Source organism: Taeniopygia guttata, chromosome 3 (genome assembly GCF_048771995.1).
Source record: "Taeniopygia guttata chromosome 3, bTaeGut7.mat, whole genome shotgun sequence".
Classification (NCBI taxonomy): domain Eukaryota; kingdom Metazoa; phylum Chordata; class Aves; order Passeriformes; family Estrildidae; genus Taeniopygia; species Taeniopygia guttata.
This window is the reverse complement of record NC_133027.1, coordinates 86,265,519-86,290,886: the sequence shown is the minus strand read 5'-3', so window position 1 is coordinate 86,290,886 and position 25,368 is coordinate 86,265,519. Positions and strand designations below refer to the sequence as shown.

Here is a 25,368-nt window from a genome sequence, read left to right as displayed (position 1 = left end):
CCCCATCATAGAGCAGGAATATCCCTTTAGTCAGATCAGATCAGCTGTCCCAATTATGCCACCTCCCAACCTCATGCAGACCCCCAGGCTCGCTGGCCTTGGGCAAGGCTTGGAGCGAATGCTTTGACGCTGAGCAGGGCTGTTGTGAAGCAAGTCATCTCCAACTCAGCCAGACCCAAGATCATCTCCACCCCTTATTTCATGCTATTTGTATTATGCTCAGTTCCCATATTACATTTAAGTAATCTCTGACTATCCCATCCCTTCTCTTTATCATTCCTGATATCCTTCCATACCAACACAAAATGTTCTCCATACATACACCATACACTCTGCACCCACCAATCACAACTATATTTCCTTATTAACTAATATCCTCTGTCCTTTCACAGAAGCCAAAACCAATTCTCCACACTGCCATAGCTGGCTAATAAACTGTTTCATTTAGACTTCAAAGCATAGAAAGGTCTTCATAAAGAATAAGCTGTACAAGTCACTGGTTTGAAAGACAGAATGCTAGACAAAATTATCTAATACACCTTGCCTTCAAGTGTACATGCACATAAGGCTGTAAAATCTAAAGGTGCCATTCAGTCCTTCATAGAATAAGTCTTTGCAACCACTGAAAATACCTTCATCTCACAGTATTATGAGAAGTAAGTTTATCTCAGGAAGCAGCACAAAACACTTTCACTTTAGACTTTTCTGTCTGTATTTTCTACAAGATGATGTACCAGTTACCTTTGTTACTTTTATCTCTTTTTTCCAACTAAGCCATTATCACTGTTAGATAAACCTGTGTGCTTACTGAAGGCTGTTATTAATAGTCATCACTATCCAAGCAGCAAAACCAGATGAGAGCAAAAAATATCCAAACTAAACACAACCTTTAAGAGTCTGTTCTCTCATTTTCATCTTCTCCTGCTAAACAGAGATAAATAATGTATCATACTAATATCAGTTCCTATTTTTATGTTACAGAGAACTGACTGCACTTACAGACATCTAAGCCAATCTTCGCTTTGCTAAGACTGGGCAAGGAAAATAGTATTGGTTAAAAGCTGTGCATACAAGGAAAGGCTCTTACCTGCATTAGCCCAGGGAAGATACCAGGGGCAGCTGACATTCACATAGGTGCCAGGCAGTCCATCTGGCCAGCAGGCATAATCATCAAATGTTCTGTTGCAGAACTTGCCTTCTGCAGTGAGAGAGAAGGGAGGCTCATGCCCCTGCCTTGTACTAATACAACAGGAAGGAAAAGACTGAAGAGCAGAATATAAAAGGAAATACAGACACATGCATTTAAGCTCTGATGTGGAATTATATGACATTTATTTATCCAAAAGAGTGAGTTTATCTTCACATAGGAAACTGTTGTTTCAGGGAGGAACTAAGGAACAGATTAGGGTCTTATATTGACTCAACAGACAAGAAAAGTAATGGGTTAGTATTAATTTATCATTTTTTGACATCCTTACTTGTCACAGTTTAATTTAAAATAATTTCTACTATGAACAATAAAGATAATTCCTCAGAATATTCAAATATATGCAGTTGGAAAGTCTACCCTAATATATAGGTCCACCAATGAAATACCCACATACAACCATAACTTTGCATTACAGCTTAATCAACATGAGAATATTTCTACTTCAGATTCATTAAACTATCATTCCTAGAGGGCAGCACTCAACTGCTCAACAGAATAATGTAGCAGAGGGAGGTGAATGTGGCTCTGCCATTGTCATCAGCTACTGCTCTCACTCTGACATAATAATGTAGTTAAGACAAGGAATATTAACAGTTTTGAAATAATTCTTCACAGGCACACCTTTAGACACATCTTCAGTTTGTCACAACAGCACTGAAGCAGAGGAGAGGCTGCATGGTGTCCAATTGTGAGCATTATTGACAGTCACCACTTGTCCTCTAAACACCACAATGCTGGCACATCACAAATGCTCTCAGCATATTACAGCAGCTCAAACACTAAGACAAATTCCTCCTCCATTCTCCTTTAGTCACTTGCTTTTTCCAAAACCATTTCGACATTTTACAAGGCTTGGAATAGCTTATACCAACTTTACAACTCACGAACTCCTAGTTCAATGTGAACAGCATGGTCCCAGATTTCCTAACACCTTGACACATAAAGAAGTTTCAGGTCTATTACATTAGTGACTGTTTGATATGGTACAGCTACCACTTGCCACTGCATAACACTCTGGACCTAAGGACAAACATCTTTACAAGGAAATTGCTCCATAAAACACTTCCCCCCCAGCAGAGGGAAGAGCCCCACAGAGAGCAGGCAGGAGCAAATGGGATAAAGAAGCAATGGACCAGAAAGAAGTATTTTCAAGTTCATAATCACTGCCTTGCTACTGTTATCATGCATTTTAAAAATTAACACATCCTATCCCTACCAAATCAGCTTACCTGCCACAATGTGGGGTGTCTCATACAAGTACTTCTGGCACTGGAGCTGATACTCCTTCCATTTCTGCACAACCTCAGAGAGGGACCCATCTGAGCTCTGAAAGAAATCACAAGTCTCAGACATTGCAGGGATTTAAACTGTAGCGTTTTTCATGCAAAGTCAGCAGGTGAGTATGAAAATGACTACAAAAAGCCATAACAGCACTGCATATCACAAAGGGCAGAAGACGAGGCTTGTATTTGCCAAATTTCAACCAAAAAACATAAAACCACAAAAAAACCCCCAAAACAAAACAAAAAACCCCTTCTATGTGCACCACAAGGAAACAAAAACCCCACAAACTATACCATGTCCTCACTGAAACCCACATTGAACTAACCTTACTCTCTTGAACATGACAGTTTTGAGATTTATGATCTCATGAAAAGACAGGGACAACAGTAAGTTCTTTATTAGTAAAGGGGTTTTTTTTCCAACAGCAGTATTTCTGCTTTCCCATAAATGAAAACAAGTTAGTTCACTGTATTCAGTGGATGTTCTCAAGCATTCTACCAAAATGTGCATGAAAGCTTTTCCAGCCTTTTTTTCATTTTGATGAACAGCCTTTCTCTGCATTCTGCATATTTTTCCTGCATCCTTCTTTTTCCAGAGAAAGCGCCATAGATTTCTCAGACATACAATCAAAAGTATGAATCTAATGGTTCAACACACTAATACTGCGACTGGAAGGAAATTAATTTAATCCCAGATGCCAATCAGTTTATTTAGTGAAGCATGAGAGTAAATAATCCTTGCAGTTTTACCCTCCCAGTTTCAATTGCTAATTTTTATTTTCCATTTGTGCTTCTAAACATTTTCCAGATGGTTAGAATAAAACCAGAGTATGGGAAGAATAATTGTAAAATGAAGAAGTAATTTTAAAACTCTACTGCATATCAGGAAAGTCAAACTGAATTCTGTCCACCACAGCCAATACAACTAAAATTTAGACACCAGTGCAATCACCTTGGTATAAAAGAACAGAAAAGACCTCTCAAGTCCTCTTCTTTTATATCCTTCCAATTAAAAACCCATTTGAAAATAAATAAAACAAGCACCATATGCATAATGCTTTTGCCTGGATTAATCCAGTACATTTAATTACAAATATGGTCTTGCATATGTGATGAAAAGTACAACATTTAGTAGATACCTGTATTTCAAGAGTCAGTACCTATAACTTGTAACTAGAGCCTCATGGCCATAATTTTAGAAGAATTTAGTCAGCTCCCCCTGAAGTCAAAACAAGTACAAGCCTGTAGATCTTGGAAACTCTGACCCTGTTTGACTGATTTAAATCACCTTATCTATGCCAATAAATGCTACAAAGTCTCTCTCTCGTAAAATAAATGGATTCTAATGAATGGAAAAACAAACCTGTAGCATAGCAATCTATGTTCAACATACCTGAAGGGGAAAGAAAACATCACCTAAAATAAATCTACAGGTGTGTGTAGAGAAACAAATAATCAGTAACTAAATCACCATTTACTTATCCATGTAGGCTGAGTAACAAAAGATGACCTGAATACAGGCAGAGAATCAGTTTTCAAACTTAAGTTTCTCTCAAACATCTTTACAAAGTGACTTTTAGGTTATATATCTTTTAGAATCAGAGAATCCTTTAAAGGACTTCATTTTATAAGGGTGGTTAATTGAAGTTACACAAGACTGTTTCACTATCCTCTCATCACTAGGTTAACACTCTAATAAAGGAATTAAAAGGAACATTTCCAGGATGAATACTTAAAATTAAAATTCAGTATTATTAAATAGTTACTAAATATCACCTATCTTCCCAAAAAGTAACTATTGATCAAGCATGTTGATGACTACATCCACTTAATCCAAAGTTAGCTTTTAAAATCATTACAAGATACAGATGCATATAGAGTTTTATTTAGAAACAAGATTCTACCTTTTAAAATATCCTGACAATATCCTAAAAACTGCTTACAGTAAGAAAAGTAGCTCTTTTGGAGTCAGGGAGCTTTAAAGGAATTTTTCTAAATCAAGCTTTCATCTGTTGCCTTCATGAATGCAGGAACAACCACTTTAACTACAGCTTAAAAGCAAGCCTCTATTCTGTAATTTAATGAAAAAGTAAAAGCATTCTACTTATACTGATTTTTCATAATGTGAGAGGACAACTCTACGAAGGAGACTAGCAAACTATAAAAGTGAAATATTTAGACATGCCTTTCCATGAAGATCACCTATTTGGTAGACAGTTTTCTATTATCTATAGTTTGTTGCCAATAAGACAATCAAATGTAAATTCTAAGACTACATAATTTGTTCTCTTTATGCAACAGTTCACTGTTACTCAGCTAAATACTGTGGTTTGTTGTCTGACAAATGGACTTCAACTCGATTTTAATATATTCTACTTTCCATTTCTCAGAGCTTATGGCCCACACGAACAAGAATCACAAGTTACAGAGTGCCACAGATTTACCATGTGTGTAGTCATTCAAATATGAGATACTGTATTTTCTTGAGAAGTTAGTTAAAGCCTTCTGCAACAAAGTACTAAATGGAAGTATGCAAGGCAAGGTTCCTAGGTTAGTACCTAAAATTTGGAGCAAATGGTAAATGCATAGCTTTGTTAAACTCAGAACTGTTTTCATTTCATTGCATGTAGTTGTGGGTTTACTCAGGGTTATTTTCCTGTTATATTTAACCATGGATGGAAAAACAGCAGTAGTTTTGCTATGGTGAAAATATATCACAGAAGGGTAGCAGAGGAGATGGAAACAGCTGACTGGTTAAGGTGGAGAAGCTAAGAGGCATGAATGGATGAAAGACATTAAGGAGGTGAGTGATAATGGAGCCTAAGGAGCATGAAACAAATGAAGAAAAATTAGGACAGTCAAAAGAACAGAGACTGGGAGCCTCTCGGTGTATGTATACAATTAAGCGCAATTCATCTCTAGTGAGCATGCTCTAAATTAGCACATTTAACATTCTGCAGTCAGAATTCTTTACAAATCCTTAACACCTTCATAGGAAAGCCCTTTCTACAGCCATCATTAGTCTTCACAGGCCCTACTGTAAAAGTAAGCATTTGAATCACTTTTCAACATCTTTGAAACAATTCCTGCTGAAACAAAAAGCAGCATTCACATAGATCTAAGGGGATCAATGCCACAAAAGCAATATTCTAATACAGTGAAATCTGAGCATACAGTGGATAAAGCCTCAAGACAAAATGCACTATGAAATGGAATGAAAGTGAAAAGGAGAGTTCTCAGAGCTTCAGAGGCAACTGGTGCTCCCTGGGATTATCTTCTCTCTTCTCCTACCACCACATATAAGGTCTGACATGCAACAGAATGAGAAATTCCTCCTTACATTTATATTTCTTTTGACTTTGCTTGTCTGTTTTTTAAACAGGACCACTTACGCTACAACTTTTTCATGTTTTTAATATTTCAGGATAATAAGCAAGACTTTGCCTTGCTGCTAAAGCCTCACATTACAATCACTGGAACCTTCAAATTGCTAATCTTAATCTTCAAAAGCAAACTATAAGGAACCTCGCATTGAACAACCATTTGGCACAGCCTTGGTATTCTTCACTTGGATAGTAATGCTGGCATATCTACCTTGTGAGAGGAGGAATCAGATTATATTTACTACCTTTTAGCTCAGAAGGGCACTAGTGAATTACTTTTAAACTTCATGGCCCTTTTTTGAAAAGCCCAAAAGAAGACATTATTTCAATGCTATTTTGCTCAGAATCAGCACAGCAACTAAGTCCAAGACAGGTGAAGATTATACATTACAAGCCTTTTGCTCGTTCTGACTCGTGACATTTTTTTTTGTATAATACAGACCTTAACAAATCATCAGTTAGGTAACATAAGATAAAGGTTTGCATCAATACACCAGAGCAGAGCAGGATGATCTCCTCCCTTGCATGGCTGGTGATGCTGTGCCTGATGCTCCTAGGACATGCTCAGCCTTCCTGGCTGCCAGGGCACTGTTGATTCATGTTCAACTTGCTATCAACCAGGAGCCCCACGTTCCTTTCTGTGCCACTTCCAGCATCTCATTCCCCAGCCTGTCCCTACATCCAGGGTTTCCCCATTCCAGGTGCAGAATCCGGCACTTCCACACATGGTTGGTGATTGCCCAGCCCTCTGATTTGTCGAGGTCTCTCTGCAGGGCCTCTCTGACTTCAAGAGTGTCAACAGCTCCTCCCAGTTTTGTATGTCTGCAGACTTGCATAGTATCCTTTCCAGTCCTGAGTCTAAGCTGTTTCTGAAGATGCTGAAAAACAACAGGCCAAGGATCCCTGTAGAACCACTAGTGCCAGGTCCCCAGTAGGATGCCAGCCCATTCCGTGTAACCCTTTGTGCCTGACCTGTGAACCAGTTGCTCACCCATTGCATGATGTGTTTATCCAGTTATGTGCTGGACATTTTGTCCAGAAGGATCCCATGAGAGACAGTATCCAAAGCTTTACTGAAATGTACTGTACTGAACTTGGTATTAACAGAGTTCTTTGATTCACTGCTCACCCCATGATAAAACAATCCTGTTGAGGATCAGTCCAAGTACAACACTTCTTGAAGACCCAAAGACATTCTGGAAATGTGTTAGTGTGGGAGAAGGTTTTATTGCTCAATCCTCACTCTCCCAAAGAATTATATTCAACCCAATTTTGTAACTACTTAGTTCAACCTCTATGCAATAAGTTAATCTAAATCCATTATGTGCAACATCTTGCAGTCCAGTTGCTCTCCTTTAAGAACTGAAGCTATGCCAAAGGAGAAGATACATCAAAAAATTATCTCTACTATAGAAAATTCAAAAGAAGTATCATTAAAGGTACCCTTTCATAGAGATCATAAATTAGATGATAATTCAGGACTGACATTCCCTAGATATCTGTATTTATCACATTCTCTTACCACATTATGTTGTCCAGTATCAAGTTTAATGTAGTCATTTGACATTATGCAACACTAAGTGACCCTCTGAGATAAAGTCATCACTCTCAGTCCCTTCTGTAGGGCTGCTTGACTGATCAGATGATATAATATTAATTATGCTTCCCAACTCATATTTTACAAGATATTTTGTCAGTGGTTGGATCACTCGGTACAAATTCCTCACCCTTCAGAAAAAACAAACAGGATCAAACCAACTTATCTTTCAGAGGGAAGCCAGCTTCTGGAGCTTTTCCTGTAAATGCTTCTGTTTCTTAGTTACTAATGAACCAATTATTTCAGAAGCTCAGGAGCATCAGAAAGATTTTTTTTCAGCATCGTCCTTGCTAGTGGAAAGCAAAAAACTAGTTCCCTCAAAAGGAGCTACTGAATTCAGGGATAAACTTCCTGGTGACACCTGCCAGCTGTTCTTGCCCTTAGGCTACAGCAGAAGTCCTTTAAGTCCTTGAAGAAAAACAAGAAGTCTCAGGACTTCAGTAAAGGCAAATCTTGAGAACAGTGTTTCACCATCTGTCCAAGCATGGAAAGCCTTCTGTTCTGTCACTGACTTCTAGTTCCATGACACCAAACTTTTGAACTCACAGCTGCAAGAGGAAACACTCATTAGACAAACACTCATATGATCAACACACAAAACAGACATTCCTCTGTCTGCCTCTTCAGATCTGCTTAGCCCAGATTTATTTCTCTGGTGTTTGTTGCTGTTGTTCTTTTTGTTTGTTTTAAACCAGTGGCTGAATCTCAGCATTCCTCTCTCTCTCTCAGCTGAAAAAGACCACTGCACCACACAGTCCCTCATCCTGGCCTTCCTGCCTTTTTCTTTTCTCTTTTATACACCTACACAGCTAAGGAAGGAAGATTTGTCTAGCTCAATTCTACAGCAGCCTGTTATAGCGACTATAAGGGCACTTATCACCACCATCCCATTCCCATCTCCCACTCCCTCCATTCTTAAGACCTGTTCTTACTAGATTAAGGAAAAAAAGAATAAGTACAGGCATCTCCTAAAGGTCTAGAAATACAGAATGCACAGAATCTCAGATAAACCATTTTAAAGAACAAAACCAAAACTGATTTACGGCATACTCCTATTTCTTGGTAATTCTGCCCAGGGAGCTCCCAGTTCAGCTGAGTGTTCCACCAATCATTCCAAATGAACCGTCTGAGCAGGAAGGAGAGTTCAGCTCTAACCACAAGGGTTTCCATTTCAGGAACAAATACTCCAGGTCCATCCTGGGATCTTTCATTTGTGCTTTGAAAATAACCAGTTTTCCCAACCCTGAAAATCTTGTTTTGACAAGGTGCATCTCAGTGAGAAATATATCTCTTGGCACTGTAATTTTCTGGATCAAGACAAAGTATTTGGCATTCAGAGACAAAAATGTCAAAGCAAACTTTTAAAGATCTAAATCAATTTGCATAGTATACAGTTTCAAAACAAAGGGAATAAAGTAAAGCCTAATATTTCAGCATGCTACAAAATTTAGCATCACCTTATAGAGAAATAAAGAAAATCAAATTCCTGTAGGTCATATAAGATAGTCTGAAAATGTAGTGCAAACCCATGTTTATAGGGTTCAAGTTTCTAATGTTTGTGTCTCCAGTGATGGACAGATCTGGGACAAGAACAGTTACCAGAGTTTTTTTGTCCCATTAAGAACTTCTCAAGGCTGGAAAGATTTTTGTCTTTGGTGACTCTAGGACCCATGAATCCATATGCTCACTGTTCAGGCACGTACACATTTAGATTGGCAGTTGCTGTTATCTGAAAATGTTATTTTCATTACAATGTCTTTCATCTGTTCTGGTAAGTGTTCCTGTCAAGGATGTATTACATGAGCCACTCAAAAATGCCAGAAGACAATTACTGAGCAACTATGCAGAGGGACAGAAGAAAAATACAAAATTCAAAAGCAAATATAACACAAACTCTTGGAGATAAGAAAGCAATCCAACAATTTTAGTGGGAGACAGCGTGCAGCACTCATGAGAATTACATTATCATACAAGGAGATTTTACTGTGCACTGCAAATCTAGATATATGCTTTCTGAAGTGCTCTTTAGCAGAGGACTGTTATTCATGCAGTTGTGCAACAGAGCAAGCAAAATGTAATAGATTAGCACGTATTTTTAGACAGATACGCAAGGTATAGCTCTAGTAACAACAAGGAATGAACAAAGACAGAGTTGAAGAACACTACAGGAGGAATAGAATTTATAAAGCTGAAAATGAGAGCAGAATTTCATAGATACACTCACAGATGTAGAAAAAAATTCAGCCTAGGCTACTGGAAGAGCAACTCAGCATTTCATTCATTAGTAACACAGAATCATAGAATTATTTGGGTTGAAAGACATTTAAAGATCATCTACTTCCAATATCCCTGCTGTGGTAAGGAACATCTTTCACACAGATCAGGTTGCTCAGAGCTCAATCTAACTTGGGCTTAAACATTTCCAGGGATGGGACACACACATCTTCTTCTGTTCCAGTGGTTTACCATACTAACTCTCATAACAAAGTAATTTCTTCTTTCTATCTAAAATAATTCTACACTGGTTTAGTTTAAAACCTTGTCCTATGACACTACAAGCCCTGGTAAAAAGTCTCTCTTCACCTTTCTTATAAGCCACATTTAAGTATTGAAAGGCCGACATAAGGTCTCCTCAGAACCTTCTCTCCTCTGGGCTGAACTATCTGAGTGCTCTTAGCCTTTCTTTGTAGAAGTCTGAGATCACTTTCACAGCCCTCTTCCAGACCCAGTCTAACAGGTCTATTTCTTTCATTTATTGGGGATCCCAGAGCTGGATGCAGCACTCCAAGTGCGATCTCATGAGAACAGCAGGGAAAGAACCCTTTCCTTTGCCCTGCTGGCCATGCAGCTTTGGATGCAGCCCAGGATACAACTGGGTTTCTGGGCTCTGAATTCACACTGCCAGCTCATGTCCAGCCTCTCATCCACCAGCACCCTCAAGTCCCTATCTGCAAGGCTGCCCTCAATGCATTTTTACCAAGCCTGTATGGATACTGATGATTTTCTTGATCAGGTGCAGGACCTCACATTTGGCCTTGTTGAACATGGGCCCACATCTCAAGCCTGTCAAGATCCCTCTGGATGGCATCCCTTCCCTCCAGTGCATCAACTGTACCACTCAGCTTAGTGCCACCTGCAACCTTGCCAAGGGTGCATTCAATCCCTATACATCTGCTAATAAAGATATTTAAAAGTATTGGTCCCAGTACAGACCCCTGAAGGACATCACAACCATGTACTATCAAATGGAATAGAGGAAAAATGAGGGATATATACAGCTGAAAAAGCCAAGGAGGTTTAGGATGGAATTCAGATGCCTGAATATAGGTACCTATAGTTCCCTTTGACATAGATGTGTCCCTCATGTTGTCTCCTGCCACACCTACAGAGAGGTACAGGATTCCCCTATATCCTACATCATATCAATTAGTCCCACCCAGGGTCTTGAATACTGTAAAATTTTTGAGCAGCTCCAGATGCCTACATTTGGGCAACTGACTCAACTCTAAGCTGCTCAAGCCAAAAAAAGAACATCTGTCAAAGCTAAACTTCTGGCCCCTCTTGCAGAGGTTTAAAATGCAATTAGTTAAGCGGATTCTTTAGGACATACTGAACCAAGTGCATTTAAAAGGATCTTTATCTTATGCTTCTAACTGATTTGTTTCTCTGTACCAGCCAGCAACTGAACAGTCCCAGTGCTGGCTGAGCAGAGGGACACACTGAGCTGGCAGTTCCACAGAGCCAAGGAATTGAAACATTTGAGTTTCCAAGTTAAAAAAAGTTACCACAGAAAAACATATGAACATCACTTAATTGTAAATAATCTGTATTTTTACTAGGCAGGAAAAACTCTTAAATCTTTCCACTTTCCATACCAAAACATCCCAACAGAGTTAAGCTCCCCCAACTTTTCAAATGACTGTTTAACAGTCACCCTTCTCAAAGAGCTGTGGTGTAAAGTGTAGCTACTTTCTCCAAGATCACAAATCCTGTAGTACTGTAAGCCTGGTCATCATGAATTTGTCATCTCATCACTGCAATCAGCTCAACAAGGAAAAAAACCCCAACTAAATAAATCAGACACATTTATCTTCACAAACCTTTTCTCATGGAAAGCATTCCCATCTACACCTTTTTATTTGTAAACAGAATTCTCCAGTTTAAAAATTACTCAATAGAAAAACAATCACCACAAGGCTATTTAAAAAACAACACCACACACAAACCCAAAAACTTCAGTTCACAATTTCATGGGTTCTGCATCTACTATAATTTAGAGATTACCAGAGTAGAATGCAATCAAATCTGTATTGCTTTTACCAGTCCTAGTTGAGGGTAGCAGTTTATTTTGGTTTCAACAAATGCAAATTAACGCCCTCAGCAGCTCATTGTCACAGTGGCTCAAGGTTCACTGTTCAAATTATCTGCTGTATGGCTTGTCCCTGCCAAGGCAGTTATATGTAGCACCTTTACAAATGGCCAGTGCTTTCATCCACAGTTATGACACATTTGAGAGCAGAGCCATACAGGAGAAGTTCCGCCAGCGAAGCTCATTCTCCAGACATCATCTGTTTGCCTTCCAAATCCTAAAAAAGTAAAAGTACTTGACAAATTCATCCAGAAGAGATTTACTTCTTTTTCCTGCTATTCCTCTGAGCCAGGGAGCTGAGTACAGAACTACAAACAGGTCAAGTTGAATCACAGACTTTCCTTACTCTAGGACTGCAAAGCAATTTATGAGCCACCCTATTCCTATGCTCAGGTTATTTCTCCAATCCGCTGCATCAAACATGCATACCAAATACTAATATGCAGTCAGTGCCAGAATCTCTGGCTACAGCTGAATCAGTAGGAAAGGATCTATGCATTAGTTCTGCAAGGCAATCCCACAAGCTACAATGATTCCATCCCCAAACAGTAGCAGAAGAGAGGAACTCTGAGGCAAAACCTAACTTCTACTTTTTCAAAAGTTTATCCCTACCCCATCTTCAGGCCACTTCTAGCATGCTTTGATTTTCATCAATTGGGATCTCATTAGATAATTTTCTCAATACATGGGAAATCAGTATATTCTTTTCATGCAAGATTCTCACCAGCCCTGGGGCTGGATCTTACTCCTTCAGCACAGCCTTCAGTCCAGCAGGTCTGCTGGGGGCAACAGCCAGTTTGAAACACAGTCATAACTCTCCACAGATATCAGCCTGCCTCCAGTTCATTCCTTCTTTCCTTCCCTTACTCTCCCCAAGGTATATGCAGCTAAAGAGGATTGTGGTTTAAGCTACAGAAGTGAACTGCAATTGTGTTGATGTTAAAGCTGACAGGACTTCCATTTTTTGCCACTTATCCCTGGGGACACCTTCAAAGTAAAGGGGAAAGTGAGCAGCAGAGGAAGACTGCTGTTCAAGCAGTTAGCACACTGGTTTTCAGAAAGCAAGAGATAGGATAAATTCCAAGGGAGAAGCAGCTTGGTAAGGCAAGCAAAGAAAAACATGCAGAGAGCTTCAAGCAAGCTGGACAAATAGAAATGCAGAAGAGAGAGCCACCTCTCCAGTCAAGTCTCCAAATTACTCATTTTGAGGAAGGTGAAGTTGTGCACAAAGCTTCACCTCCACCCAGATTCAATTTTAACAGCACTGAGGGAAGCAGTGACCATGCAGTAATAAAGCTGAAAATGGATAGGTCACTTAAAGGAATTAAACTCATTCCATGGTAGTAGTTTCACAGCTACATGTTTTCCCATCTGACACGAGCCTTAAATCAAACAGCACTTGTAGGAACAGAATACATTCTCTGAGAAGATGCTAGAGAAAGAAACTTAGAAATTCAAATAGCAGAGGCTTGGCTTGACATGTGTTTTCAGAGGAAAAGTTTTCCCTCTGAGTGAACCTGCTCTGCAAGACTTATGTTTTCATCTAAGTTCACCCTTAAAATGTACTTTTGAAGTAGTGGGTCATCTTACAGCATAACTATCAGCATTTAAAGCATCATAAACAAGCACCACTGTCAAAAGCAGTGATTTCTCTTTGCCCAGGGAAAGGTGGTGATTTTCTCCCACACACCTCACTCCCCTTGTCTCCTTATGGCTTATGATGCTCTCATACCATCAGCACTCCAAGCCAAACGGCCTTACTCTCAGAGGTAAAATTAAACAGGAAAAATATTTGACAGGCTAAGTGTTGCTGTGAAGCAGAAACAAACACAGCATAGCTCCCAGTGAGACCTAAGAACAATCTTAATTATCCACCATCTTGGAAACAAGAAGTAAAATCCTTATATAGCACATAAAATGAATTACCAGTACCAAAATCTTAAGCTAGGAGTCAAATGTGTTACTCAAAAGAAGCAAAGACTTGAGGACTTCAACAATTGGAGAAACAGCCCCTAAATTTTCCTCATCTACGCTCCCTACCAGCTCATGATTTTTCACCTTTTGCAACCACAGCAACTTTGAGGCCAAAGGACTCATGTGATAAACTCACCAATTTTCCACATAGAGCCTCCCGCCAACTGCTGCATCCATCTCACACGTGCCAGCTTGACCAGAAAATACCCTTCAGAAACAGATCTAATCTTGACCTGAAGACTCCAAGTGACCAAGAATTCACAGCACTCTTAGGCTAGCTGCTACTCTGGTTTATCACCAACAGTATTGAATTCCTCACTTATTTCTGGTCTGAGTTAAATCAACCATACAAATGACTTTGCTTAAAAGTAACTAGAGTGCAAAACATGAAGTATGTCACAATAGTTCTAATTAATAAGATAGATCTGAAGTAATAAAAATTGTATCTGCCTTAATTTTCCCAAGATAACAGGTTGGTTAATTTATGAGATTAGGTAACTTTTTAGCCTTTTTACAAAACAAGTGGATGCATATCAGATTAAACAGTTAAGAATTACTAGTGAAAGCAAATAGAAATTTAATTTTTCATAGACTGCTACCATTATGTACCACCACTGCTGTGGAGCCCTGCAAAGGAGAGCCCAGGCTCCTCCACCCCACTGCCACTAAGCTGCTTTCTGAGAAAAAAGCCAGTTGTCCTTTAGCCTCAGATTATGCACACTTGCTAGACAGTTTCAGCTTCATTAGCATTTTTGAAGCTGTTGGTTTGTACATGTTGCCATCAGCTTCCTTACCTTTTCATTATACATAACTGCTGGAGTTATTTTAGCCACCACTTCCATTTCTTACCAGAACAGTTTAAGTTCTGAGAAGACATCTGCAGAGCTGGAGGTATTGGGGACACTATCTCCTCAAAGTTAAAAATACTTGTGCTTTTTATATACTAATCTTTTCCTTTCAGGCAATTCTTACTCTTTCAGCTTTGCAGCTGCAGATGGTACTTACATTCTTTTTTCCACTTTTCCAGTTAGAAAGACTTAATTGGGTAAACAAATCAAAAGCTGTAGATGGAAGTGCTGCAGTATCAGGGCTGTAGATCACATCTCATTTTAGAGATTGGTAAAAGCTTTCATGCCTGAACACCTTGCCAAAAAAAAAATACATCTGGTCCTTGCAGCTACCAAAGTAGCACACCGCTATACTGCAGACAACAGTGCCTTTTTCACTTTGGGCATCTTTTTTGCATTGTAGATTATGACAGAAGAAAATTCACCGCAACACTTAGATTTGAAATAGGTAAATAAGCCTCTATATGTGAAATTTCTGCTCAAACATCACTATATAAGTAAAAACAGTTATTACCCAGGTAGAATTAAAAGTACAAAGCAGAAAGGAAAGGAAAGGTCAGATCCAAACACAGGCTGGAAATGGTAGAAACATAAAAACCCCTGCGTTCTAACAACCTGCACAAACAGCTTCTGTTCAGGCCATAAGATGCAGCCTCCTCCTTTTTGGCAACCAGGATTTATTCACATGCAGTTAAGTCCTTTGTGTATGAAAACCCCCTACAACATCCTTTATACAACAGTGTCCAATTAATGACATGAGCAACAGTGAAGTTAAACGCTTTACAATTCCTATCTCCAAAATGATAGATTTTTCAGACATATCGAGTGTTTAAAAAAGGAGGGGGAAAACAGACAAAATGACACAAAAGAAACAAATGATCATCACTACAATATAGTGAGGCTCCAGGTGATCCCAGAATCTCTGTAAGCTAATACTATATAAAAAAATGGGTGGACAGGAACTTTCCGAAAATCTCCATCTTAACTGAAGTTGTTGAGAAGTATCCATTTCATGGAATTCAAGGGAGGAAGCAACGCAGCCAAAAAAGGCAGTAACTCACTACATGGAGGACAGGAAGACAGCATTGGCCAGAGCTGGGACACACTCCCTAGAGGGGCCCACTAGATGAGCAGCTTGGGCAAGCAGACAAACACACAGCAGACAGGCCAGCTTGTCTGCTTTGTTTCTACCAGAACTTTTAATGGAAAGGACACTAACTCACAGTACATTTCTCTTGTCAGATTCCTTGGACCAGACATGGTCAAAAACTTAAGAAGGCGCCAGGGTGAAGGAAAAGACAGATGAGAGGGAAAAGGAGAAAATTATTTAGTCAAGACCAAAGTAGGCTGACACTCTCCATTTCAAACTCTTCAAATAGTTTATCTTCCAATTTGGATCATAAAACTAAATAAAAGATAAGCATTGCAAAATAAGCACGAAGCATTTAGATCTCAATGGTAGTTAAAGTTGAATATTTCCATGTCGGCTGCCTGTCATCCCATACTTGACAGTTCCAAGCTTGCTAAAAAATTTGCTATGAAATTATCTTCTCATTTCCCAGTGGCATAGTCTGCTGCCCATGCTGTCTTTCACGTAACACTTTTCTTCTGTGCTGATCGCAGCTGTCCATTGAGCAGGATACAGATACTTTGGACAATATAATAAATCTGTTTTTTCCACAATTTGGTTTTGCTCCAAATATTTCCAGCATGACCATAAAGAAGAAAGATAGAAGAATAATAAGAAAAGCTATACATTGAAAACAATCCAAAAAGCTCCATAGGCCATAAAGCACCATCAACATAAAGATCATCACATCAGATGTAGTTTGGGGATAAAAGAAAATATTTTGAATTTAATATTTTTATCCAAGTTCTTTCCAGCACACTAACTGGAAATTTAGTTTCTCCTGGATCTGTCAGTACAAAGATCTCTCCTTCCCCATACAGTACCGGCATATTAATGAATGGCTCAAAAATGTGAATTTTTTTTAAGACTTTAGTTAGGCATTATGCTAAGCAGCTCAGCCATAATGGTAAAGTCATGATTAAAGAGAACTGTAAGTCCTTCTGTTGAAGAAAAACTAAAGAGCATTTTCAAAGACAGCAGAGAAAAGACACAATACAGCAAAGCTCAAAGCCAAGTTGTGAACCAAGATGCTGAACCTCTGAACTCCACACATCAACAGGCAATACAAAACAGACATGAAAGAAACTAATCATTGAAAGCTTGAGCAAATACAAAGTTAACCTCATGAACTATAAATGATGTTTACATTAGCTTTGTTCTCCCAATATTACAGCCTTCAAGCTCCCTCAGTAGCATGTGTAGCACCGACTGACAGCTCGGTTTGTTATTAAGTGTCTGGCCCTGAAGAGTATAATGTTTAATACTACAAATAGTCTCATTGATGAAGATCTCTTTTGTGTAGCTGCAACCCCTTATCCACCAGTAATCAATTATACAGGAACTGAGAAGATTTTCAGACAAACACAGTCCTTCAACCTTGACTCAATATAAAAAACAATTTGCCCTCTGTTTTCTGTAGCTACTACAGACAGCATCCATCCAAGGCATCCATTGTATTAGTATTCAAACACACAGACTTGGTGAATTTTAAGTGTACATAGAATAAAGCACTACCACTCCTTCCTCATAACAGGTATTTGGAAGGGGTCATCTTACCAAATGGATTATCTCCACACACACATATTTCTAAGAGCAAGAGTGACAACAGCTCCTACTTCCTATGCAAAATGCAAGGCAACACTCTAATCCATTTCCCTACTCAATAATTAATATATAAAACCAAAGAATGTTACTCACCTGACTCAATCTCCCTAAAAGGAAGAGAGCAAGATAATAAAAGTCTGAAACTGTACATCTTTCCATGCAAGATAGTTAAACAAAAAAGGAAACATTTTCCCAAGGCCCAGATCTGAACATTTCTCATCATCAGCTACAACATGTTTTACCAGACTTGATGAGGGACTACAAGGACATTTAACACAAATCTTGAGACACCACTGCTTCTTTTCTCTGTCTATTCTATTCTATAGTTCTGGAAGAAAGCCTTTATTTGAAAGTACAAATACTGTATCAGTTAAAAAGAAAACTTATGAGTGAGCCACAAGTTACAGTTAGGCAGATTCCTTGTCACCAATAACCAGTGTCTTGGATAGCACCTCTCCCTCGATGCTCAGACTAACCATGACTACTACAGCAACAAAATGGACAGCTTGCTTCCCACATTCTCCTCTCCTCATGTAAAGGAGTTCGAGTTCTATCCCCAAAGAGTACCCCAACTACTTCCTGCAGCTGAAAACACACAATTCCCACCCATCCTGACAAAGGAATTAATTTTCTGTTTAAAACTATTTTATTCTGACTGGGTTTTCAAACAGTTTCCCTACAATACACCACACACACCCCTCAAGCAAAACAAACAAACCAAAAAACCCCACTCCAAAATCCCTCTCTATCATCCTTCTAGGAAGAGCATCCTGGAAGATCACAGTAAAGGTCCAAATACGAGACTGCTGTTCACATTTGGAGTCTGTGACACCCTTTGCAAAACCAAGCAGAAGTCAAAGCTGCACTAATACAAGGCTTCTTTCACAGAAAATTAACAGTCTACTAATAGAAGAGCTCCCTCTAGAATTAATATGTAGGGGAAGAGATTAACCCATGTACTCATTTGCCTATCTCCTTACCCAATGTTTAATTGTTGATGTGATCTTGTAAAGGTCTATTTGAGTCCAATCTAAGGTGATTTTTAGTCTACTGGACAGAGATTTATTAGAGCTTTCACCTCAAAAAAAACCCTGTCCAGATTGGTGAAATACCACAGTAAAATCAGTTTATAGCTAATTAAGATGGACGAATGGTGGCAGAGTGCAAAAGAAGGCAGGAGCAAGAAAAAAGACAAAAGCTTCATTCAACCATTACATGATGACCCACCAATCATTTAGCACAAGCAACAAATAGGAAAGCAGATCAGGAAATACAGAGCTCTGACAGCTCAATGACCCATTGGCATTGACATTACCTTACACAAATAAATCACTAAGTGGCCCTGCTTCTGCAAGAAGGTTAAACCTCCTTCCAACATCAGCTATTCTGTGGTTCCAATGTCATTTAGGTATCAAGACAAGTAAAAAATTAAAGAAATGCAGTTTCCAACTCCAGCTTTGCTTCCTGCAATTTAAAACCATCTCTACTATTGCAAGACCATTAAGAGCTCAATCTATTAAGCTAACATTCCTTTATCATTACATCTTATTTGTAAAAAAATCAGTTTTATTTTACAAAGCTTTAATAGCCTCATTCATTACCACCAGGTGTCTTAACTCCCGAAGAGAAGTGAACAAATACAAAGCATACTGAATAGTTACAGAATTATTATTCTACAGTTTTCTTCTAGTACAAGTTTCTCCTCTAACTATAGTTAATTAAAAGATAAAACTGCTGCCCCTTGGAAATCCATAGGGAGCAAAGCTGAGTGCAACTGAATGCAGGTTTTTCAAGTTTCCTGTGTCAATTTTTACTCAATTCAATTAAATCACAACAATAAATGTGTTGGAATTTCACTTTCTCAAATACTGTTTAAACAGGATGTTTCTGACTACCTTTATATCTGAAAACCATCCATGCCATCTGTGATACCCTGTATTTCATTTAGAGAGGTCCTACATATTAAGGATTTAGGGCTTTTTGAAAGAAGTCCACTGCAAACACATCTTAATTTATTTCCTGTGCAATTTATAACTGTCACTGTAAACAGCACATAATAGCATCCTGTCTTCTTTTTTTTCTCTCCAGAGTGTACTCTGCCTGCAGTGTTGCCGAGTTTAAAAGGAATGGGATCTTTTTGTTATTCTTAGAGTGATGCATTTCAGATGGTAGTTGATGAGTTTGTCTTCATTAAGAAATGGTAATGAAAAGGTGGTATATTAGAGAGCATCATGGCATCTGACTAAAGCAAAGACCAACTGCAATTTCAAGTAATTTAGTCCAAATACTACACCTTTAATTTTCCCATTTCAAGAGATAAAAAACTAAAAGCTTAATTCATTCTCCATAACACGCTTTGTATAGTAGAACAATTTTATTTGGGAGGAATAGGACTGAAGGAGGAAGGTGGAGTCTGACCTAAGTGATTATCACTGATCTAGTGATACATAGCTGTATATCTTATTTGTAATCAATCCACAGCTCTACCAATATCCTTTTAGAAGTGACTTAGGAAGAAGTGCAAGTGCTTTACAGAGTCTGACTCCTTCCACAATAGCAGCAGCACCTCTGATGATTTTGGGGAATAGGAAACAGGCTGTTACCCTCCTAGATATTGGTGCTCCCTCACACTTCATGCTTGTCATTCAATTTCACATACTGAAGCAGAGTGAAAAATTCAAGCACTGATGCTTATGTTCCCCCTCTCTAAAAGGCACAAAATGTGGATTTCTATGAACAGACCTCTTCAGCACAACGATCAGCCTGTAGAGAAGCCACAACCAGCCATAAAGGCAAAATGTTTCTGGACTTTGCAAACATGACAGGTGTGTTACTCTGCCACCCTATTCCAGCTTTCAAGATGCTACTCTGAGCCTGAACAACACAAAGATGTTGGGATGAGTAAATTGATGATTTCATAAAGTAGTCAGGCTGTAACCTATAAACCAAGCCTTTTGAGTTTCCTGGATTTCCCCCTCCAATTAGACAAAGTAAGACACCTAATACTTCTCAATGCTTCTGTACACCCAACCCTTTCTGCATATCAAAACAACTTTCAGCAACTCTTCAGTAGGTTCTGTACAACTCTCTAGACATGTCAGAGGAGAAAAAGTTATCAATGTCCATCCTGACAAAGATCTTATGAAGAGCCTACTGCATTGCCAGGAGCCTGTGCATGTCAGAAAATTAATCTTGTGAAAGAGGACTGCAGATATCAGGCACATCAGTCTCTCACAGAAGATCTGAAAGGTAACAAGAATTACTTTTTCACATTGCAGCTTAGTAGTTACATTAAGCCTGTACTTCAGAATTTCTACCAGGCGCCTGCAGAAGCAGCAAACTAGCAGAAGCAGCAAACACTCAAAGGGAGTAAATCTTCTGCCACTACTTTACCTGTAATAGTTCAAAGACCGTCTGCTTTACAGTAGAGAGCAAAAACACCTGCTGGGTTGCTGACAATACACACGGCACTCTGTGCCTAGGATTTATCATCCGCTCAATGAAAAGCTAGGAAAAAGACAAATATCACAGGAGGATACTACACAGAAGTTAAAAGAAAATTATTCTAATGTTTCCAACCCTTCCAGCACTGGGGCTTTAGAGATGAACTGCAGCACGGAACAAAATATTAAGCCACATCCACCAAGGCTCCTCATATGTTTTCCTGTATGCTTTGTGCATACATGACCTCAAATATAACAAGGGAGTTAAAAAACCGTCTTCCCATCTTCCCATCTAACTGAGCACAAACCCTTTGTCCTTTCTGCTCTCCATTAAAAGCTGACTACATTCTCTTGAAAAACATTAAAAATTTGGTGATAAGATCTTTGCAATTGTAGGGACATATCATGCCCCCTCACCTACTATTCGTCTAATGCCTTATATAGTCACAGCAAACTTCAATTTAAAAAAAAAAAGAAAAAAGAGATGTTCTAGAATGCCTTAGAAGTTCAGTTCTGTTTTAGAGTGATTTTCAAGTTCACTTTGGCTTGTTTCTTTTTTTGAAGGTGGTTACAGATTTTGACACCCATCAGAGGTAATGAAGTACTCTTCTGATTTATTTGCTCTATAAGGTTCCTAGAGAACTGTGGCCCTGTTGCTGCAGTTGAGAAGTCACCTTCTTGTCATCTGTCCTTTATGTCCTGCAGTCACACCCTATATTTTAAGTCCAACTACACTCATTTTAATAAGGGCTTCTTTCAGATGTCAAGAAAGACTGAATTGTTAAAAGAGATAAGCATATGCAAAATTTGACTCAGTCTGGTTACATGAGAAATAAACTCTCTGAAAGTTGTAAAAGAGTTGAGCTGCAATTGAGCAAATGGAATATGCTTTAAGCAAAAAAAAAAAAATCCATTTTCACAATAAAATAATATATAAAGATGAATATAGAGGAGATGTGGGTCACAACATGAGAAGCACTGATACCTACAGAGCAGAATGGGAGTAGAAAGAACACAACAGTTCTTTCCTATAATATGTAAAAGTTTACTGTTTGCAGAACTCAGAGGAAAAGGAAGATTAATGCTGCATATCATGAAATAACCTGGTTTTAAGAGGTGGAATCCACCCATTTCATTGGAATGACTCTTGTATATCTCTTGAGTGCTTGGTAGACATCAGGATAAAGTTTGACATCCATTCCTCAACTTGCTTCAGCACATACATCATGCTTATAGGTAGCTGGACTGCCTTTCAAAGCACCAGAGAAATAACCACCCTAAGCAGAGCCAGAGCAACTGGGAGGGCTCTTCTGGCAGCTGAAGTTCTCATCTGCTTTTGGCTTGTCCACATATAACAGCAAGTCTCAGACTACTCATGGTGCCAAAAACACATGCTGTAGTGTAAGAGGACAGTTCCATATGCTTCTGCCCTGCACCAGAGAAACACTCAATGCAAAAGTCTCAGTGGTCACTATTCCCATTTAGAGAAGGATTTCTAGAACAGCACTGCTCTCCCTTGAGCTTCTCACATAAATGTTTTGGTTTACCTGATGCCTTTCAGTGTGATTTGGCTTTCACTGAGTAGCACCAGATCTCCAGATGTCAGAGAAGTTGCCAAAGCATCCTCGTCCGAAATGAAAATTTTAAAAACAGCAAGACTTCAGAGATTGTCTTATGCAGACGTATCCATATACACACCCCACATCCCCCTTCCTGTTTACCCTAAACTCATTAAATCTAACAAAGAAGCTGCTTTATGGGGAGAAGGGGCAGCAGGGAAGGTGGGGGAGAAGGAGAGAAGCAGTGCAGTTTTACAGAAGGGACAGGGAAAAATGAGCCTGAACAACAGTAAGATGTGAGCAGATACATCCCAATTGCAACAAAATTTAGATGACAAGCTAACTCATGCTCACTCATTCTCTTAAGATCCAGAAGGTAGTGGAAAAAGGCAAGAGTCACAATCTTCTAAGTTGTGTTCAAAGGATTCATAGTTTCACACATGCAATATGGTTCTTCTACAAAGGTCCCAACTTTTTAGCTGCTTCCAAGGCACAAGAAAGCAGCTTCCTTTTCCTGAACTTGTTGTACAGTGCAGCAGAGAGCACATAGGTAAAACAGTATCTATCAATAATTGAATGCAAGTTTCAAAAATTGTCCTGAAATTATCAGAGAAGGCACTGGGAGAGTGGCAGGGCATGTACACAAGTGGGACAAGGCAAGAACAGAACGGGTGAATGCAGATGAGCTCAATGAACAGATGAGCACAAGACAAAAATATGGTAATTCTAAAAGCCAGCATAAAACAATTGAGTAAAAAGATGGCAAGGAGGCAAACCAACAATGAAATGCAATCAAGTGCAAGAAAAATAGCAGTCAATACCAGACTACACTAAGACAGCAATCTATTAAAAATCAGTTTTGGTGAAAAAGCAAAAAAATGTAGTCAGTAAAATGACCAGCTAAAGGAAATATTCTTTTTCACACATCTAAACTACAATTCCCTCTACACAGTTACTATATTTTTGATTGTTCATTCAATTAAATTAAGCCTCTGTTTTCTCTATACAATAACTTCAGTATTTACAGGACTATTAAGAAGCCATATTTGACCTTGAGGCAGGTTTCATGTAAACATTTGGGAGTTGTTCATATTATCATGGTCCCACTTCAGCAAACTGTATCATTCAGGTACATCAGAGGCAGTGGCAGTTTGTCTCTTTGGGTAGACAAGGCCATAAAGATTAAGGGGAGGAAAACTGATAGAAATCTAGTCAGGTTCTCCACTACAAAGATGTATCATCACACTGTATCCCTGGAACACTGTCTTTAAGGCTTACTGAAGTCCCAATCAAGGGCAGAGAATTTCCATTTTGCATGGGTCCATATCCCTGGCAGTAAGAGTAGACTCATCTACATTCCTTCAGCAGTGGAAGTGATGGGCTTTTCATGTTTATGTTTACAAACAATAGATCATGATGCTGCTGCAACTTTTTTGGGAGTTTCTTGTCCTCCTGCCTGTGAAGATCAATTCCTAAGCTCCTCCACATTCACACCAAGGCAGGGGATCACTGGAATGCAGCAATCATAGCCCAGTGTGGTTGAAATCCATAAATACCAGTTTCCAACACTGAATAAAATGACACATCAAAGAACAGTACTCAGCCACCACCACCAAACTTTTTTTAACCCAAGTTCAAATTTGCTGCATATGAAACGATGACATTTGAAGGGGTTACCTTCTATCTGGCAATCTAGAGATCCCTAGATGCTGCTTATCCTACCCCTCTTCTAATGGGAAGCATTGGATGCAAGTGATAAACTCAGTCTTTTTTCAGTAGCTAGGTTAGGAAGTTTTATTCAATGAAATTAGTTCCCACCTAATGCTTTAATTTGGGCTCACAACATTGTAGAGCTTAAATGAAAGGTCTCTTATCTACTTGGCTGACAATTGTTTATTTCAAATCTGAGATATACCTGCTATTGTGTACACTCATTTTTGTTAAGACACAAACTAATAGAACTGATGAACTGCACAAGGAAACTCGAGCAGGCAGCCTCGGCAGCAATACATACACTGGTTGATCACCGAAATGCAAAAGCTGTTCATGAAAGGAGATGGTAACAGCTTTCATTTCCCTACAGCACTGCAGAAGGAAACAATCAGTTTCGAAAAGAACTATTTCCAAGCTAAAAACTAGCGAAGGCCCTGTGATTTCAGAGACAACAGCTCCTGGTGTGTCCTCTCAAGTAACTGGCAATCAATCAATGCAGAAATTAATGCCCTATTTATACAGGCTCGCAGAAACAGGATATGATACAATACCTTTAAAAATCTGACAGAAGGCAGACAACTGTTAATGTTCTGTATATCAGGCCCAGTTTCACTGAACATGATCTCAGCTATAGAGCCACAGCTTTCAGAGTGCAGGAGGTTTAGTTTTTCAAAGCTCCATCACTTCCATCTCACTTCGAGAATACAAGTTCTTGTCACAAAGGAGAGCTACGTGTGCTTGTACAGCCATAATATATGTCCTTCCATGCCTGGCTGTATCTGTCTACACTTTTCCTCAAATATTTTTGTCTGAACTCTCAGATTGTCTCCTAGTTGGGGGCTGAGGAAGTGATGGTGGTGCGGTCACAGCTACAGAAATAGAGGGATGGATTTAAGAGCTGTTTCACTAACTTAAACTTTCCTGGAACAGACATCAGAGTTTTTAAACAATGCCAAGGGCATTGTTTTGTTGTGTGAAATACAACAACAAAAAAAACCCTTTCCTTTGGCCCCTGGGGATCACAGAACTATGGAATGGCCTGGGTTAGAAGAGATTTTAAAGATCACCTAGTTCCAACCCCTCTGCCATGGGCAGGGACACCTTCTACTAGACTAGGCTGCTCAAAGCCCCATCCAGCTCGGCCTTGAGCACTGACAGGGATGGGGCATCCACAATTTCTCAGGGCCTGTTCCAGTGCCTCAATACCCCCACAGTAAAGAATTTCTCCCACCGTCTAATCTAAAACCGTTCTCTT

The 25,368-nt window shown here is 39.1% G+C and overlaps 1 protein-coding gene across 1 annotated transcript in view; it reads right to left on the bottom strand.

Moving 5' to 3' along the window:
- GLP1R (glucagon like peptide 1 receptor) overlaps nt 1-25,368 on the bottom strand; it is an 85,828-nt gene that overhangs the window by 56,521 nt on the left and 3,939 nt on the right. The window contains exons 2-3 of the mRNA XM_002186783.7: nt 2,440-2,536; nt 1,088-1,198 (exon numbers count right to left, since the gene is read on the bottom strand). Of these exons, the coding sequence (XP_002186819.2) occupies nt 1,088-1,198; nt 2,440-2,536 (208 nt within the window). The remainder of the gene's footprint in view (nt 1-1,087; nt 1,199-2,439; nt 2,537-25,368) is intronic.